Source organism: Dermochelys coriacea, chromosome 1, assembly GCF_009764565.3.
Source record: "Dermochelys coriacea isolate rDerCor1 chromosome 1, rDerCor1.pri.v4, whole genome shotgun sequence".
Lineage (NCBI taxonomy): Eukaryota > Metazoa > Chordata > Testudines > Dermochelyidae > Dermochelys > Dermochelys coriacea.
The window spans coordinates 123,153,927-123,174,209 of record NC_050068.2 but is presented as its reverse complement, the minus strand read 5'-3'; the positions used below and the strand labels follow the sequence as shown (position 1 = coordinate 123,174,209).

Here is a 20,283-nt window from a genome sequence, read left to right as displayed (position 1 = left end):
GTCTTAGCTATATGCAGACTTTGTGTGTGGCAAGCTGGGGTGTAAATCTAAAGTACACCGGCCTGCTACACACTAAGTGGGAACACGGATCCAACTGCGAGGTACTAAAAATTCCATAGGACACTTTCACAGACTGCATTGCCCTTCCTCATATCGGCAACTTTCATGAAAGCTTAGCAAATCGGAGGAGTGTTGCCACAGTCTGCTATCCCCAAGGAAGTAAATCGATGCAGAGGTGTCTGGCTGAATATGCAGAGGGACTCAAACAATGGTTCTGAGAGGTCTGCATTTCACCCATCTATCTCATTAAGGTGCTAAGTTTGCAGTCAGATGACCATTTAATTTACATTAAGTGGCCTTCAAAAGGGGACTGTCCCTTTCTGTTTAACAAAATGTGTAAAAGTGACCCCACAGTCTTTTCAGTAATGTGGGCTACTGTAAGCACGTCGAACCTGTCCTCTGCTCTCTACATTGACTTTCCATAGAATAGTGAGTCCAGTTCAAGGTCTCGGTTCTTATTTTCAAGGTGCTCACATGTCTGGGCCTAGCATACCTAATAGATTGCCTAAAATGCTAGGATATAAACTGTAGCATTTCAAGTGCAGACAAGCCCTTCGATTAAGAAAAAGTGCAATGGGGTAGCCAAACTCTTCCCAAACCCAATAAAACCTCAAACTACCTCTGAGCCCTTTGAAGGCATTCTCTATACATAAGAAGCAAAAAAGAACACTGTGACTAGTACCTTTTCCAACCTGCTCTCAGAGTCCACCATGTAGATTCAGAACCTGCCCCCTACCCCCTCCCCCATGTGGGGTGTGGATTTATTAACAAATAAATTAACAATAACAAAGTTCCATCCAAGCAGCCTTCTTCCTAAGCTGCCCCTAAGGTTTCTGTATCAGGACTGCACAGATCACACCTTAGATTCTCTCTCAATTGAGAGCCATTTCCATCTGCCTTATATCTAGGTGAGATAATAAGCTACCTGCTTCAGCAAATTGTCAAATTCCACTTAACCTTCTCAGCAGGATCAACATCCACTAACAAGAGGCAGTACTTAGTTTCACGCAAACACTGCCAGCCTGTTAAAGACATTAGTCCAGTTTGAAAAAAATAATTTTAGGTTACCTTTAACTTATTTTACTGTTTATCTTTTTAGTTTATCTTTCCTTCTCATCAACAATTAAACAAACAAACAGAGCATCAGTATGTGCCAGATGTAGTGACAAATATTGGGGAGGGATACAGTGGGGAAGGTAGTTTTTGTCAAAACTACTGTGGTGAAAAATACGTTCCCCTTCCACAAATGTAGTTACCTCTGCTCCTGCCCATAGGGAACAGGGAAAGTGGCAATTTATCCCTTTGCTAATAACAATCAAACACCGACATCTTCCTGAATATCAGAAGCCTCACCTTTTCCCTACCTACACCTCCTTTCTTTTAGTTGGACGAGACTGTCTTTCCAGACTTTGTAACTTATTGCACGGGATGCAGGGGGCCCAGGGTATGATTCTATACCAGGGTTGAAACACGGTTTTGGCTCATCTACATGGAAAGACCAAACCATGTTGTAACATGGTTGGGGAGTTACTTTATACAAAACAATCTGCTGACCGGGTAAGATTATTTGTTTAGATGAGCCCTGTATCAGCTGTTTTACATGTCATACCCAGATACTGATGCTCAGCTTGCTTGTTAATTGTTGACGGGAAGGAAGTGTGAATCTTCCTTCACAAAATCTGCAGATTTGTCAAAACTAAACAGGAAGATGCCTGTTCCTCTTCCACATCTTATTCTCTTACTGAAAGTTAAAGCCTGAGACAGAATGGTGAGCAAAAATATTTAATTCATGGTAGCATTACAATCCATTAGGTATCTAGATCAGCAGAACAAAGGATTCCGATACCATTTTGCACTCTTATTTTGTCACCTCCAAAGCAGTTGAACGTTTGAAATTGCAGCAGTATGCAACAAACAGGAGAAGCAAAGTCACCAGGCACAGGCTGTCATTGTAGAATCAGACAATGCAGGTCTTGAAAAACATGCATACCTGTGTTTCTCCAGCAAAACTCTGAATGGGCAACAGGAAGCTTTTCTTTTACCCTAGCATATCCCCCAAGTAGAGTTTTCTCTGCAATGCACTGTTTAAGTGAATGGAAAGATGAAGTGGGGGAGAATTTTCCTTTGCTTATGCTTTGGTGGATTTTTTAAATGAAAGTTTGAGAACATTTCATTAAAGCAAACAGTCTAAAATATTTAGTCTGAAGATAGAAGATGGAAGTAAAGAGAAGAGCTTCTTATAGAATTTAATCCATTAGTGCTGGAAAGAATGTGACTGTTCTACTGGAAACAGAACATCTGGGGATCAAGGGGACTTAGGTGGGTTTTTTTGAGAGTTTTTTTTAGAGTGCTTGGGCCACAAGTATAAAAACCCTGCCCTTTCTTGGTTCAGAGCTATCTGACTGTGGTTTGTACGAGGAAACTGAACTGTTCTCTCAATACTTTCCTTTTATTGTATTTTTTCCAGCAACAGCTTCCCCTTAAACAGATGTCAAAAACAGTTTTGTTTCTAGTGTGGACCTGACAAAACAGTTTTTCATGCAGTTTCAGAAAGTATATTTTGAGACTTTATCTATATTTTGATCTATAGGTATAGGCAGGGTGTTGTGCAAGTGTCCCAGTACAGCTCTGCCAGTACACTCATCTTTTGTTCCAGTCCTACACCTTTTTTTTTTAAGCAGGCTCCGCAAATTGTGCAGCAAGTTTGATGTGAACAAATAAATTGTTTTTAAAACCTGACAGCTTTGGGCTTAAGTTAGGGTTTGAATGTGATTCCCAAGCGGTGAAAGACCTATGTTCTCCAGAGCCCTGCTGCTGGAGTCCCAATTTAAAGGGCCAGGGGATTTAAAGGCCCCGTCCCTTCTGATTGAGGCCCCGCCCACTGCTCAGGACTCCGGCATACCGGTAAACGCTTTAAGTTACTTTCACCCCTGGCGAGTGTTGGGGTGTGGGAAGGGGTGGGGCGGTGCTTACCTCAGGTGACTCCCGAAAGCCACCGGTACATCCCTCTAGCAGCAACTCCTAGCTGGGAGGGCCAGGGAGCTTTGTGCGCTGACCCTGTCCATAGGCACTGCCCCCACAGTTCCCATTGGCTGCAGTTCCCAGCCAATGGGAGCTGCGGAGTCGGTGCTCAGGGTGGGGGCAGTGCACAGAGACCCCCTGCCCCCCAGTCCCTCAGAAGCCAAGAGACGGTGCTGTCCGTTTTTGGGACTGGTGCAGAGTGAGGGCCATGCCTGCCTTAGCCCCGCTGCACTGCCGGACTGTTAGCGCCCAAAATCTTCCAGTTTGGCTGCAGTAGCTTCCGGGAGGTAGGGCCTGATTCCAGGAGACTCCCAGCAAAAGCGGGAGGGTTGGCAACACTAGTTATACAGGAGGTCAGAGTAGATGATCACAGTGGTCTTTTCCGGTCTTGGAATTTGTGAATCTATCCCCTGCTCACTGTACAGCACCAATGGAGTGTGCACTGGTATTCTAAGGAGTCACAGTGGAACAAAACCCTGGTTGCAAGACTATTGTTCAGGACTCCAGATCAGTCTTGGAAAACAGAAAGCTGGTTACTCTGTAGATTCGTTGAGTCAGCTGAGCTAGTTATTTTCTTTTAAAGGAGGTGCTTGCTGTGATGACAATCCCTCCCCCCCCCCCCATAGCTGCTGCTGGGGGAATGTACAGTTTTATGCAAAGGAAAGTAGGGAGGCAGTGTTGTTTAGTGGTTAAATAATTGTAAGTCATGAGATCTGGATTCTGTTCCTGACTCTGCCACTTGACTCACTGTGACCTTTGGCAAGTCAATAAACATAAATGTGCATGTTTCTTTTCTATAAATGGGAATAATGCATTTTGGCAAAGGGTTCTGAAATGCTCTGAAAAAGGTCCTATATAAATGCTAAGTACTGATAATATTTTTATCCTAAATGAATTGAAGGCCTATGGATCCCCTGTGTTTTGAGCCTGATGGGTAGTACCAGATGATGTCTCTTGTAAGGTGCACCTGTTAATTTTGCTTTTTGGAAGTTGTTCCAACTTTTAAGGAGATGATAGAAAAACTGTGATTAGAGGAAGGGCCAGTCTTGTCCTGTAAACTAGTGGTTTCATGCTGTCTACTAACCCTAATGTGTACAATCTATTGGTCTGGTTTGAAAGTTATGCACAGAAACATCCAGTTAAACCAATATACTGTAGTACTGTAATGATGGAAGTATGCTACAGGTGCTCTGTCATTTTTCACCATAAAATTTCCTATTATAGCTATCGACGGTTCAGATTCATTTGCGATATCAACCATGGGAGGACTAGTGTGTACAAGGCTGTACATGGTCCTCAGGTTTTTAAGTCCCACATCATTAATTTTAATCAGAGCAGCTCTAGATGCCATTGTGTTTAAAATGCTAGTGGCTGCTGACACCATGTCTACATTTAATTCTCCCACAATTGTTGAGCTGGTGGTAGCAACTGTGTAAAATCATGGAAAATGCCCTAAGGGGGCATCGTCAACTAAAAATGTTATACCTACTTTAGTTACAAGACTCTCCCCAGATTACTATAACTGAAAGAAACTACAGGAAACAGGATTTCCCTATTTTTCTAGTTTGCTTGCCTTCGCAACGCTTTGTTCAATTAGTTTTTATTTTTCTGCTGTATCGTCAGTCAGTTTTCTCTGTTGTTTGTGTGGGTCTGTCACACTGCGATGGGGAGAAAGGAAACATTTTAAAAACACAAAAATTGGCAGGAGTATGAAGAGCAGGTGTGGAACCTGAAACTCTTTTAATTCGTATTGAAACTAAAGAGGTTTCAGTCTGACACTGTCTCTTCTAGGGTGGTCTCTAGTTAAGTGAGCCTGTGCAAGGGATGTTGTGCATTTCCCACACTAGAAATAAATTGTTCCCTTGCTCTTCATATTAGCCTTTTTTCATCATTTTCCCCCCACAGGGACAAAATGACTGCTCAGGTTACTTTAGAGGATGCCTTGTCCAATGTGGATCTCTTGGAAGAATTACCATTGCCGGATCAACAACCATGTATTGAACCCCCTCCGTCATCTCTGCTTTACCAGGTAAGGAGTATCTATTATGAGACTGTGATGCTCCTCAGAGGTACTCAAGATTGTGAGGCCCCTCACTACCATCTACCCTTAGTGTGAGAGAGCCTTGTCTGAACCTGCCAGACAGAGGTCAGCCCACTGATGCCACTAACCATGGCCAACGCAAGCACTCCCCTCTCAACCTCTGCAGGTTAGCAATGGGCACACTCCAACCCCCGAACCCTTTGAGTGTCCCCCTGGAATACGCAACCTCTGGTCCACTGGACATTCACAGAATTTCCAGGTCTGCTATTCCCAAAGGAACAGTACCCCCAGCTTACCAGCTGCAACTCAGACCACTGCTTTGCTTAACTCACAGCACTTACATTTGTTTATAGTGAAAACAAATATAAGTTTATTTAACGAAGAACAGAGGTTCAAGTAATAACAAGTCGGTAAAAGTATTGCAAACAACTAGATACAAATAAAATAAAAGCATAATACAGATTCTAGAGCCTCCATTTAATTAGCAAGATACTCTCCAGTCTAATAAAGTTTAGCACAACCCAAGTCTTTGTGACAGGGCTTAACAGCCCTGGTTGGCTGTGATTCTTCTTTCATAAGACATGCATGCTGGTAGCTTGTCCCTTTGATGAAGGATCGAAGGTGAGCTAGTGCCCCCAGGTTCATCCCAAAAATCCATTGTCTATACTCACAAACAGGATACCTCCCCTGGCTCTTTTTGTTTTCTTTTGTTTTGATTCCCCAACAGCTTTTTCTTTTTTGTGACTTTGCAATTTTTATTAGCTTGGCGGCAAATAGATTTACCTTGAGAGGGACACAATACATGACCAGACAGGAAGATAAGGAAGATAAATGTCTACTACGTCCTGCTTGGGAGGAATTTGTTTATCACCTTCTGGTGACCAGCCCCAACTCACAGATTTTAAGAACATAATTATCAACATGCATACATGACTCCTGAAATATTATTCATATATACATTTTGAAATGATTGACCACCAGTGAGTTACTGGCTTTTGGTAGAGACCTTACATGCCACCCTTTGGTGTATATGCATATACTTGATCTAAGGGATCCCTCTAACCCCTTTAAACTCTCTCTGTGTCCTCTGCCTCTTGGCACCAAGAAGTCCCTGGGTCACAGATTCCCATTAATTTTTGGAAAAGCAGATAAATACCAGCATTTGAAATTTTTCCCTAAAGGTTACATGTTTGTTTATTATCTTTCATGCAGCCAAACTTCAATACTAATTTTGAAGACAGGAATGCATTTGTCACAGGCATTGCAAGATACATTGAGCAAGCTACTGTTCATTCGAATATGGTAAGTAAACATTTTCAACATTACTCTTTTTATTTAAAAAAAAAATAAATTGTGAGCACGGAGGCATATATCTTTGACAAAAGTTTCTTATAGAGGGATGAACATGCACGGAGAAAATAGGAAACCAAGTTAGCAACATCACTTCAAACAGGCATAGCTGTCAGGAATGATCTCTCATAGCAAAAATATAGCTAGCTCACTCTTTTCTTGTGCATCTCAGATAACCTCATGTCTGGGTTCGCCAGTATTGCCTGAAGTTTCTGTACCCAAGCCTTCCTTAAGGGATTCTATATTTTCCAGTTTTCCAAGTTAGGCTAGTAGTATCAACAGCCAGGCTCTGACTGCCAGAGAATAAATTTATCTTTTGTGCTTGAGACTTCCACTATTCCTCTAGCATTTTGGTCAAGACCTGAGGGATTGCTGTATGTTATTTTTTTCTACCCTGTCCCTGAAAGTAATACTAAAGCATTCAGACTTCTCTCTTGTTTTCCATATAAAAACCCATGGATCCTAATATATTCCCAGTGTAACTGTTCTGTTTTCTGGGATTTTTAATGTGTTAAATTTGTAAAATATTACATACTTCAGGCTTAATAGTTGTTTGGTTTTGTCAGTAGCAAAGTTTGACCTCTTGGACTTCAAATTTCAGTGGATGTAAAGTGTCATTTAGTAATCTGATACATATTCATTGCATTAAATAGTGTTGTAAATAGTCCATATTCATTCATGGTAAAATATTATTGAAATGAATGACTAAGAACAGATTTGATTTTTAGCTTTAGGATTAATTTTTCATGTTCAGTAGCTGAACTAATTGTTTCAATAATTGATGAATCAGGTTGAGTTGTGCTTAACCATAGAGAACTTGCTTTCCTAAAAAAAAAAAAAAAAAAACCAGTATGATCTGACAATTTGAACATACTATTTAAGATAATATATCAGTTAACATTCAGTATGTGTGACCTGTTATGTGTGCATCCTAGTAAGAGAAAAAGGTTTGTTTGGCTCAGGGTGTGTATGAGTGTCATAGAGAGAGAAATAATGGAAGTTTTTAATTTTTTTCTGAATTTACCATCCTTCTCATATTGATACTAATTAATTTTTTTTATTTTAGAATGAAATGTTGGAAGACGGTCAAGAGTATGCTGTCATGCTGTACACATGGAGAAGCTGCTCAAGAGCCATTCCTCAGGTAAAGGAGCAGAATTCAATTGTCAGACAGTGCTTGAACTTTCATCTCAAGTTCTTTCCTGATTGTGTGGATACATAGCTTTATGGATAAACCTTACCGCTCTAGAATGAGCATTTACTCCTGGACCAGCAAGACTGGGAATGTTATTGAAGCAAAACTTTCAGCTCCTGAGGACTGGATGTTTTTGGTGAGGGAATTAAGGAAGGATTTCATGTCACTTTGCGTTAAGCTTCCTGGCTGGTTTGCGAATAGGGTAGCAATAATGTGCACTGGATGGGCAGTTTTGATAGTAGTATTAATTTGACACCAAAATTTCCCATGTTATTTAACAGAAAACAAATGGAGATTTGTAGTGCCGGCAAGCATTTAAAGCTTAAATTCAAGTGGATATGATAGGCAGCTGAACATATTGTTAGTTGATGAAGCAAACTAGGCATTAAACACCGCTCTGGAGATTGTCAAATAGAATATTGGGTCTGGTCACTTTTTCTAAACGTTTGAGGCAATCCAGATTTTGTGTGTGTGTGTGCATGCATGTGGGTGCACGTGCTTATTTATATAATGCACACAGGTGGTGGGAGTCCAAAGTTAGGACTTAAGTGCCTGAAAAACAGAAGTTTTTGAAAATAGAGTTAAGATGAGCTGGAAAAGCAAATGAAACCACAATCCTCTTTTGACAGCTCTCTGATTTTAGGGTCTTTCTAAAATAAAAAATGTGCTGACATGGAAGGAAGGGGATCGTCTTTTGTTTAAATTACTGGACCTCAACAAGATCTGGGTTCAGTTCTCCACTCAGTCTTTGTGACACTTGGAAAGTAACTTAATGTCACTGTGCCTTGATTCCCTAGCTATAAAATGGGGAAAATACTGCCCTACCTCACAGGGATGTTTATAGGCTAAATTCATTATTATCTGAGGCACACAGATACTGCAGAGTAAGAATACTACCCTATAAGAACCCAGGTAGGTCTGAGAATTTGTTTTTAGTCCCTGAAAACCATGTTTGAGATGTTAAAAACAACAATTTAGCCATAACTTTGGATAAATAGCACTAGAATACATTTTCTTGGTTTGATGTGCCATTCTGGAGCTGTGTCTCTGCTGAAGTTTTATTTGGGAGTGACTTTTCAGAATCACTATCTCTTTGATTCTCTTCAGGTTAAATGTAATGAACAGCCTAACCGAGTAGAAATTTATGAAAAAACTGTGGAAGTTCTGGAGCCGGAGGTCACAAAACTGATGAATTTTATGTACTTTCAGGTAAAAAGAGTTAAACCAATAGCTATTTAATAGAGGTTTGGTTTTGTTTTCTTATGTGCTGTGGAGTTATGCGCTCTGCTTTAGCTGACTTGGCTCAAAGACTATATTACTGGAACCAAACGTTGTAAAGATTTTACATGGGAGAGGCTATGGTCCTGGACATGTCACTTAAACTTAGTGTGCCTTCTAAGTGCAGTCATATTTGTGCATGTGACTTGTCGCCTGTGCCCAGCTTCTTGTTCCGCACACAGTTTTTGCACAGTTGAAAATTCCTTTCTTTTTCATTCTCCGTATTTACGCTCACTTTTACTTGCCCATTTGTTTTTCCCAGAAGCAACTGCAACATCTCTTCTAAGCTGTAGAGTGAATCAGTTTTCTTCTTGCCCAAAGACCTTTGATTCTATTCTGCAAACACTTAAACACTTGAGTAACCTTACTTGTGTGAACATTCCTGTTTGAATCAGTGGGGCTATTTGCATGAATAAAGTTAGGTAGGTTTAGGTTTACAGGACTGGGGCCTAGATTTCCATTGGACACTATGCATGCTTAATATGTTTTTATCTGGTTAGTAGCATATGGCTGCATAGATATTTCCTTTACATCAATTAATAATAGATAGGTGAATGGTAGCTGGGATATTTTTTGTAAATTTCTATTATTTATATGAAGCATATGAAACATTTAGACATGGAGAAGACCTATCAAGTCATCTAGTTCATACTCTTCTCTAAGGACCATTGTAGGATTGCTCCCTATAGTATTTTTATGTTTTATTGCGGTGGTTTTCAATCTGTGGCCTGTAGATCCCTAGGGTCTGCAGACCATGTCTTTGCTTTCCAAAGGGATCCACACCTCCATTTAAAAGCTTTTTTAAGGGTCTGCAAATGGAAAAAGATTGAAAACCACTGTTTTATTGCATTTTGTCTAACTAGTTGTGTGTATACTGCTTCCTTTCAGACACTAATTCACAGTTTTAATAGACCCATTTTACTGTTAGATACCAAGAAAGGTTTCCAGGTATTTCCTTTGTGCAATTTTAATCCTTTCTGCTAGGTATATCTCCTTGAGTTGTCCTCCCTGATTCCTCACTCTCCTTAGTCTTTAAGGTACTCAAAGCTATGTATATTTTAAGCTTCCATCATCAGTCAAGTCAGTGGAAGGGAAGGGAGGAGCTATTTGTTCAGCATGGTTCTCTTTACTTCCCTCCCATGGCTTGGACTTGTATGGTCGTTTTTGAGGAGAGACGAGAACCTGTGAAAGGAGCTCCGCTTACGGGACTGGGGTAGAGCTTAATGGAGTGCTTCTTGGGCTTCCTCTCTTGAATCCCTGAATCTCTCACGGTCCAGCAGAGGAACGCTTAGTGGTAGTCTGCTACTCTCTTTCTTTCCACACTAGCCTGTCATCTCATATGGTGGGCTGTGTTTGCTGCTGGGCAGCTTAGTGAGGAGCAGCTGCAGCTCAGAACTCCCATCTCAGAGAGGCAGCAGCTACTGGGGAGAAGGTGAAGAGTGAGTAGAAACGCAGCATTCCCACCACTGCCCAGTGCAAATGGGCCTGGTCAAATCCAAACCAGGCTGTTCCATTCAAGGAAATTAAGGTGCTCTATGAATCGTGGAGAACAACCTTTTTTACAGCATCAATTAAACTTCCTCCCAAAAGAATTTTTGAAAACTGCAAACTTGAGCAATAAAATTTAAAAATCATTTAAAGAAAACGAACAAAACATTTTGATCTCAGCCACTGTGCTTCATGCTCTAGCAAAATCCTATGGTTGTTGCAATGTCACCTGCGCTAAGCATACTGATTAGTAACGTATGGCTGTACGTATCGGGAGCTGGAGAGGTCATTCTGAATGCTCATCTTATCCTTAAGTATTCTGAAGTTTTAATGAAATTGTCTCATTCCTACTCGCAGATGTCTTCTAAGTGAACTTTGGAATTGGATGATGAGTTACTTTAGTAGCATTCTACCATTAAAGGACTTTTTTAGGAAGAAAGAGGAGATCACCTAGATTGGTGGCTCTCAACCTTTCCAGACTACTATACCCCTTTCAGGCATCTGATTTGTCTTGCGTACCCCCAAGTTTCACCTCACTTAAAAACTACAGTAACTCCTCACTTAAAGTCATCCTGGTTAACGTTGTTTCGTTGTTATTTTGCTGTTCAATTAGGGAACGTACTTGTTTAAAGCTGTGCAATGCTCCACTCTTGCGTTGTTTGACTGCCTGCTTTCTCCACAGCTGGCAGCCTCCCTACGCCCCCTGCCCTTCCTCCCCACAGCGCCTCCTGCCCACCCCGCGAATCAGCACCTTCCCTCTCCTCCCCCACCTCCCCCCCATCAGCTGGTTTGCGGCGTTTTGGAGGCAGGAGGGCTTGCGGAGGAGCGAGGACTTGGCGCGCAGACTCCCCCTTCTTCCCCTGCCTCCGGAACGCCGCAAGCCAACCGATTGCCCCGGGCAGGAGGCAGGGTGGGGAGCGTGGGAGGGGGAACCTGCGTGCCAAATCCTCCCTCCTCCCCCCTCCCTCCTGCTTCCTAAATGTGGCAAGCCAGCTGATTGCTCCGGGCAGGAGGGAGGGGGGAGAAGCGAGAATTCTGTGCGCCTCCCCTCTCCCTCTCCTGCCTGCGGCAACCAGCTGTCTTGCGGCATTTTGGAGGCAAAAGGGAGTGGGGAGGAGCAAGGACTTGGTGCGCAGACTCCCCCTGCCTCCCGAATGCAGCAAGCCAGCTGATTGCCCCAGGCAGGCGGGGGAGGGGGGAGGAGCAAGGACTTGGCGTGCCTCCCCCCTCCCTCTCCTGCCTTTGGCAGTCAGCTGGCTTGCAGCCTTTAATAGGGAGGGGAGGGAGGCAGGAGGAGCGAGGATGCGAAGTGAAGGGGGAGGAGGTGGGGGGGAGAAGAGACGGATCAAAGATGGGGGCTTGGGGGAAGGGGGGGAGTGGGTGGGTTGAGGGTTGAGTCCCTCCCCTGCCCCTGGTGCTTGCAGAGTAGGGGAAGCTGCTGCTGCTGCTGCTGCGCAATGTGCTTCTCCTAGCCTACAGCACCTTCAGCCTCCTTGCCTGCCTCATTGTCTCCAGTGCCAGTGAGCTGTGCCTGTGTAGGGTAAGGCAGGGGCACCTCCTCCGTTTAAAATGTATATAATGCCTTTTGTCTGGCAAAAAGAAATTTCCCTGGACCCTCAGACCCGTGCCCCCCCCCCATTTACATTAATTCTTATGGGGAAATTGGATTCGCTTAACTTCGTTTCACTTAAAGTCGCATTTTTCAGGAACATAACTACAACGTTAAGTGAGGAGGGAGTTGCTGTACTTGCTTACACAATCAGACATAAAATACATAAGTGTCACAGCATATTAGTACTTAAAAATTGCTTACTTTCTCATTTTTGCCATATCATTATATAATAAATCAATTGGGATATAAATATTGTACGTACATTTCAGTGTGTAGTATATAGAGCAGTATAAACAAGTCGTATAAAATTTTAGTTTGTATTGACTTCACTAGTGCTTTTTATGTAGCCTGTTGTAAAACTAGGTGAGTTGATGTACCCCCGGAAGGCCTCTGCATACCCCTGGGGGTATACATATCCCTGGTTGAGAACCATTGACCTAGATATTGCAGTGAAAGTAAAACATTGAAACTGTTTCTTTACTAAACTATGGATTTCTGCTCTTTCCCTCCACTAGAGAAATGCAATTGAACGATTCTGTGGGGAGGTGAAGCGCTTATGCCATGCAGAGAGGAGGAAGGATTTTGTGTCTGAAGCATATCTGATCACTTTGGGCAAGTTCATCAACATGTTTGCAGTATTAGATGAGCTGAAAAATATGAAGTGTAGTGTGAAGAATGACCACTCTGCCTACAAGCGGTGAGACATTGTTATAAGAAAGTATTTGTCAAGCTTACTGTTGTTGAAATACAGAAACCCGCACAAGATGGCAGTAGTAGCTCTTTTTACAACACCTGTATTATTTAAATGTAATCCCATCTACATTAAAAAAAATACCTTGAAACTAAAGGTGAACGGACAGAAAAAACTATCTGAGCAAACCTGTTTTCCTTCTGCTCTTCTACAGTGACAAAATAGATTTCCAGGTGTAGAGTCCTTCAGCCTGTCTTTCATTATGTTTTAAATTTATTGAGAATACATTGTTTGATAGAATTTCTAAATTAAAAGATTTTTCTTTCCAGTTACAGAATTCCCATTTTTAGCAAACACGGTTGATCTTTTGTCAATGGCCATTGATCTGGTTGTCCTTAATACCCTCTGGCTTTGGTCTGTCAGGCCCCTGTGATTTACAGATGAAATGAGAGGGGGAGAAGGCTAGAATATCAGGAATAAAACCCCATTCTCAGCCTGACATTGCAGCATGTAGCATTGATAAAGTCTTATGCTGTGGCAGATGCAGGAAGCAAAGAGAGTGTTTGTTTGCCTCCGCAACAGCATCTGCAAAGCCTTGTATAGAACAATACCAATAGGTCAAGATCTATCCCTTACTCAACTACCTTAAGAAGAGGTCTGCGCTTTACCCATATTTAACTGTAAAGCCTCCATTCCAGGCTGAGGTTTTCTTCCTATGAGAAATTCTTTTTTGTTCTGTGGGTAAAAACCCTTGGATTTTGATTCACCTTCTCTTCCAGAGCAATGTCCTGAGGGGACAGACACTATTCTCTAAAGGCTCGATGTTCAACCGGTGTAAATTGGCATTGAATTCCGTGGAGCTGTGTCAACCTGCACCAGTTGATAATCTTGTCCTAACTCTCCTTGAGTATAAGCCAGTGTCACTCACTGGTAGGTGAGATGCTCAGGGTGCTTTGATTCATAAACTGTGAATTGTATCTATGTCCATCCTAGCTAGTTAAGACTCCTGGGAGCCAGTGAGCCTACTGTTAGTGGAGATTGTCACCACCTTTGTAAGAGTGGGGTGCCAGTGCCAGTGTTCTCAAGTAGGGTCTGATGAGGCCTCCTAAGAAACCTACTTTTGACATGGACAGTTTTACAAAATTTAAACCTGTGTTTTGAATCTCACATTCTCAGAAGGGTGTAACAAAACAGTCTGGTAGTGTCTGGTGTGCTTTCTTTTGCTTGATCATAGGTAATTACAGTCGGATCAACATCACCAGTGCAATTACTATGATCTCATCTGAGCAGTGAATAAAGCATCTGTGTTGATTCTATAAGAGCTGTCATCTACCTTTGACCAAGAGGTAGCATTGACATATATGGAGTTTCAATCAGGAGTGGCTGGACTTGCTCATGAGTGGCTCTGCTATAGGGAAATGTTGTTGATTTTTTCCTTTAACTGGGTTCTTTTTCTGTTTCCGAAGAGCTGCTCAATTTCTGCGTAAAATGGCTGATCCTCAGTCCATCCAGGAATCCCAGAACCTCTCCATGTTCCTTGCTAATCACAACAAGATTACACAAGTAAGTTTTCATAATCTTACACTAAATAGAAAATATTTTCTAAGCTATTAAAAATGCACTCAGTTCTGTAGAGAGACAAGGCGGATGAGATAATATCTTTCATTGGACCACTTCTGTTGGTGAAAGAGACAAGCTTTTTATCTTGCATGACGCTCTTCTTCAGGTCTCAGAAACTTACTCAGAGTGTTACAGTTCAATACTTGATGGGACAGATTGTTTAGTGTAAATAGTTAACACGTATTTCAAGGGACCATTCAAGGTGAAGTGGCCTGTAAACACCCCTCCAGTCATAGGGAGGAAAGGAAGTCGGAGGAAATACAGCCTGGGGAGGGGGAGTTGTTAGTGGGCTATAGATTATTATAATAAGCCATAAATCCAGTGTCTCTATCCAGTCCACAATTTTTACTGTTGAGCAAAGTTAAGAAAAGGTCCGAGGCATGTCTTTTGAAAGTGTTGTGCAGGTTTCCTTTGAGGATGAGAACTGATATGTTGGAGATAGAGTGATGGCTTTGTGAAAAGTGTTCACCTTCACCCACAAGAAATGTGTTTTTATCTTTTTCCTGTTTGAGTTTATTTGATAACATAGTGATTGTCTGGTTTCACATACACATGACGTGAGCTGTAGCTCATGAAAGCTTGTGCTCAAATAAATTGGTTAGTTTCTAAGGTGCCACAAGTCCTCCCTTTTTTTAGTTGCTATTGGGGCATTTAATGCAGTTCTGTAGTAATTGCTGACATCTTATGTGTATAATTAGTAGATTTAATGTTTTTATTTTATTTTATTTTGTCTTCTAGTCTTTACAGCAACAGCTTGAGGTGATTTCTGGCTATGAAGAACTGCTGGCTGATATTGTGAATTTGTGTGTGGACTACTATGAAAATAAAATGTATCTAACACCCAGTGAGAAACACATGCTCTTAAAAGTAAGGATTTTTTTTTTTTTTTGTAAAGTGTTGCAAGGTTTAACTGTAATGGGGAAGGGCACAAATGCTTGTGAATTTCACTTCAGCCAGTCCTCTGTTTGCCAGAAACAGACAGCCAAATAACTCATAATGATTAATGTCTTTATATAAAGTTTTGCCACTTCCTTTTTCCCGTGTCGCCTCCTTTTCTTCTACATGTATTAAACATTGCAAATCCTTGATTTTAGGAAGTGTCTAATTAGTTCTATTTTGTGCATATTGGAGATGATCTAATTGAACTGAAGCCTGGGGTGGGAAAATGTTTCTATAGAGTTTTAGTGAAGGCAAAATTGAACTAATACATTTTATTTTTAGATATTTAGCATGTTTGGGCAACAATGGGTGTTTGAAGGTGGTCCTGCATATTGAAATTTCATTTGCCAGTTGTATTCCTTCCAGGGACCAGATAGCTCAAGTTATGATTAAACTGAGCGGTTGGTAGATAAATTTAGTAGTTTGGAACTTGCATATGTAATAGAGTGGTGGATGAGGGGAAATGTAAAATGTACTTCATTTAAGTATGGTATTTTCAGCTGAATGTCTCAATAGATAAAATTATATAGATTAAAAATATGGAATAGCTCTTAAAATGCTTTCAAGTAGGACAAGCTCTTCTGAGGGATTTGGGGTATTTAATCTCCAAAGAACTAGGTACAGTATTTGTCATGTAGATGAGATATGCTGGCACCCTGAAAGAACCACAGAATGTACTGGATATATTCTGTCTGTAAGGATCTCTAAAATGCCCATCAGTGCTCAGTGCTGCCGAGTTAGACGTGCACATGTATTATGGACTGTAGTTCTGGATTTCTAGTACTAAGTAAGTCCAATTGCCTGTGTAGAATTATAACTGTTTGCTATTAATTCCAGAATTTAATCACTTTTTTTTTTTTGGCTGTGCCTTAGTTCTCTTATATATAATCTAAAGACAGAGGGCTATAAAAAGCAGCAGCTTGACAATTGTTGACCTAAACTTCTGTTACATAACCAACTTTGCATCCATCATTTTAATAAGAAATAGGAATTTAAATGAAATATCTAAAAAGAGCCACATTCTAAATGAAATGGGATAACATTTTTGTATGTCTAATCTTTATGCAGCTAAGGCTTGTTTATCAGGCTAATAGTAATTGCTACACACTGACATGACTGTAAATTTAAAGTACTACAGAAAAATTAAATACATACTCGTGAGTCTCATATTTTGTCACTGGGAGTTTTGAAAAGTGCCTGGTGTGCTTTATATGTGTGTGGTTGTGGGTGTGTTAACCAGTTGTGTATTCTTATGATAAAAGAACATAGTCTTATTTTCAGCTGAAAATATTTGTGAGCTTGTCTTAAGGAAAAGTTATATGGTTTGTTCTTTTTCCAGGTAATGGGCTTTGGATTGTACCTGATGGATGGAAGTGTCAGTAATATCTATAAATTGGATGCAAAGAAAAGAATAAACTTGACCAAGATAGACAAGTTCTTTAAGGTTGGTTAAGAGAGTAATGTTCTAATTAGAATTCATAAAATATTATATTTTAATGGTGATTTTTCTCCCATTTAAAATACATAGTATTATACTGCAACGAAATAACGTGATACTTTTTCATGAGTGGATACTCTCAATTGTTCAAATCTGTACGTTGTTTTTGTCATCCTACTAAATTGTCTTTAACAAAATAACGCTGTTAACTAAGCCAGATAATTTTTGCTTTTTTCCTTGAGTACAGCAGCTGCAAGTGGTCCCGCTGTTTGGTGATATGCAGATTGAACTGGCAAGATACATTAAGACTAGTGCCCACTACGAGGAGAACAAATCCAGGTAGGAGTGCAGCACAATACTGGGGAGAGGGGAAGATCCTGTGGTGCAAATTGTCATTGTCCTGGTAAAATCAGTGGGCCTGTGGCAGTTTACCCCATCTGAGGACCTGTCCCTGGATCACTGCCTTGGGCTATGTTGTGTGTGTGCTAATGATAATATGGGCAATACATTTGGTGAGGAGCATTCTGAGATGCTAAAAGCATAAGACTAGTGTTTTTTCGTTGCTGTTGTTTAATTTGGCATGTTTGGTAATAGTAGCATGCCCTTTGTCCTTTTCTGAGGTTATACCGTTATGAAACTTTGTATTCAGGAACACACAGTAGCTGGCAGGCATTATAGTTAAACATGAGCAAAGCGAAGACCTTTTCATAACGTAGCTGAGTGAGGGATAGATCTTGACTTATTGGTATTGTTCTGCATTGCATTGCAGTCCTCTCTGAGACTGGGTTTATTCCTGATCCTGTGCTTCCTAAAGGAAGGAGGGCTTTGTATCTCTCAACAGCAACCCTTTCATCTGATTTAAAAAGAAGCGATATTTGGGCTCAGAAAGACAGCCCATCTTTAATACTTCTAGGCCAGAGAGAGGAAAGTCATGTATGTGATACCAATTTGTGATGTCCGTAAGGTCAGGATTTGTTTTTTCTAATGTTCTGAAATAGATGGACATGCACCTCTTCCAGCAGCAGTCCCCAGTACAACATATGTGAGCAGATGATCCAGATCAGAGAAGACCATATGCGCTTCATTTCAGAATTGGCTCGTTACAGCAACAGTGAGGTGGGTTAATGCTGTTTGTGCCGATTGCACTTGAATAATGAACATTGCTACAATTAGATGCATGAGATGTAAGTAAACCTCAGACTATGTTAAAATGACCTTACCTAAACACTTAGATCTATTGATGATGTTTTTTCACAAGCTTTTGAGAGTGAACTAAGTTTGTGTTAGCCTTAATTCTGTATTTGCAGACTTCATCACACTTCTCGCATGCCAGTACATTCCAGAAGAGGTGGGGCATTTTCTTTGGAATTGCACGTCAAACTCATAGCCTAAGAACATACACATAGCTTTATGAATAAAAATAGAGGTTAGGAGAACATTCATCAAAAAAGGCACATCTTTCCTCATACCTTACGAGGACTGTCTTCTTGATTTAGTCTGCTGTAATGTTTTGGTGATAAAGGATACAAGTACTTTATTTCTAGAATTTGTGAATTTTTAACTAAGTAAATATATGGGCTGAAAAGGCAGTAAATGATGTATTGAATGCAAGGTGTAGTGCATGTTAACCAGCACCAATCTTTAATTTCAAAGAAAAAATGTTTTTTTAGTGCCCCACACAGTGCATTTAAATACTTGTGTTTACTTTATTTTGTTCTAGGTAGTGACTGGGTCTGGCCGTCAGGAAGCTCAGAAAACAGATGCAGAGTATCGAAAACTCTTTGATCTCTCTCTCCAGGGACTACAGCTCCTATCTCAGTGGAGTGCACATGTTATGGAAGTGGTATGTTACCTGGGGAGCAAAACCAGATAAGGAGGAAGTTTTAGGGAGAAGAGGCAACTAGATCAGGGGTGGGCAAACTTTTTGGCCTGAGGGCCACATTGGGGTTCCAAAACAGTATGGAGGGCCGGGTAGGGAAGGCTGTACCTCCCCAAACAGCCTGGCCCCTGCCCCCTCTCCGCCGTCTCCCGCTTCCCGCCCCCTGACTGCCCCCCTCAGACTCCCCAACCCATCCAACTCCCCCTGCTCCTTGTCCCCTGTCTGCCCCCTCCTAGGACCCACCACCCCACCCTCTATTCAACCCCTCCTGCTCCCTGTCCCCTGACTGCCCTCCAGGACCCCCCTTATCATGCTGCTCAGAGCACCAGGCCTGGCAGCCATGCCGCCTGGCCGGAGCCAGCCACACTACTGCGCAGTCTAGAGCACCAGGGCAGGCCGGCAGCTCTTACAGCCGTGCTGCCCAGCAGGAGCTCACAGCCCCGCCGTCCAGAGTGCTGGCGGCTCATCGAGCTGAGGCTGCAGGGGAGTGGGGGACAGCAGGGGAAGGGTTAGGAGCTTGCCTCCCCAGCTAGGAGCTCAAGGGTCGGACAGGACAGTCCCTCAGGCCGTAGTTTGCCCACCTCTGAACTAGATAGTGAGGCCGGGTGGTTTTTGCTTTGATGAAAAATATTTACATGCTCTATCTCCATTTGTTTAGTGGCACTTCTATTTTCACCAAGGGAGGAAGATAAAATGTTTTTTTTCTTGAGATAGTGGCAGTACAACTGTATTAATCAGGTTTCAGAGTAGCAGCCGTGTTAGTCTGTATTCGCAAAAAGAAAAGGAGTACTTGTGGCACCTTAGAGACTAACAAATTTATTTGAGCATAAGCTTTCGTGAGCTACAGCTCACTTCATCGGATGCATTCGGTGGAAAACATCGAATTCGGTATGCATCCGATGAAGTGAGCTGTAGGTCACAAAAGCTTATGCTCAAATAAATTTGTTAGTCTCTAAGGTGCCACAAGTACTCCTTTTCTTTTTGTATTAATCAGCTGACCAAGATGCAATATCTCTTGCATCCTCTTGCTGTAGGCTGAATTTATTAATGTTAAGATTTAGTGATTCCTTTTAAGCCAGAGCCAGCTATTTTTATTCCTCTTTTGAACATATGTTTTTTGGTTTTAAAGCTTCCTTTATTTTGCTACAATACAACTTTAAATGATCTTTCATAGACTGTATCCCAACACACTTCCCAAAGTGAAAAAGACAGCAGATGATATGTGGTATAAATAACAGAAAGCAGTTGTATTTTGACATTTTCTGGTGAATAAATTTAAACATTTAGGGCCTCATCCAAAGGTGATGAAAGTAAATGGAAAGATTCCCATTGGCTTCATAGAGTCAATCATAGAATATCAGGGTTGGAAGGGACCTCAGGAGGTCATCTATTCCAACCCCCTGCTCAAAGCAGGACCAATCCCCAACTAAATCATCCAAGCCAGGGCTTTGTCAAGCCTGACATTAAAAACCTCTAAGGAAGGAGATTCCACCACCTTCCTAGGTAACCCATTCCAGTGCTTCACCACCCTCCTAGTGAAAAAGTTTTTCCTAATATCCACCCTAAACCTCCCCCTCTGCAACTTGAGACCATTACTCCTCATTCTGTCATCTGTACCACTGAGAACAGTCTAGATCCATCCTCTTTGGAACCCCCTTTCAGGTAGTTGAA

General features: G+C 41.5%; 1 protein-coding gene across 4 annotated transcripts in view; it reads left to right on the top strand.

The window, feature by feature from the left end:
* Positions 1-20,283, top strand: part of CYFIP1 (cytoplasmic FMR1 interacting protein 1) — a 126,344-nt gene that overhangs the window by 26,014 nt on the left and 80,047 nt on the right. For 3 of the 4 annotated variants that reach the window (XM_038410472.2, XM_043493384.1, XM_038410457.2), the window contains 11 exons: positions 4,987-5,110; positions 6,335-6,424; positions 7,539-7,616; positions 8,775-8,876; positions 12,561-12,742; positions 14,203-14,299; positions 15,095-15,223; positions 16,635-16,739; positions 16,981-17,072; positions 17,732-17,849; positions 18,454-18,576. In XM_038410472.2, the coding sequence (XP_038266400.1) occupies positions 4,994-5,110; positions 6,335-6,424; positions 7,539-7,616; positions 8,775-8,876; positions 12,561-12,742; positions 14,203-14,299; positions 15,095-15,223; positions 16,635-16,739; positions 16,981-17,072; positions 17,732-17,849; positions 18,454-18,576 (1,233 nt within the window). In that variant the 5' untranslated portion in view covers positions 4,987-4,993. Of the gene's footprint in view, positions 1-4,982; positions 5,111-6,334; positions 6,425-7,538; positions 7,617-8,774; positions 8,877-12,560; positions 12,743-14,202; positions 14,300-15,094; positions 15,224-16,634; positions 16,740-16,980; positions 17,073-17,731; positions 17,850-18,453; positions 18,577-20,283 lie in introns of all 4 variants that reach the window. The other variant, XM_043493451.1, reaches the window with a different exon arrangement.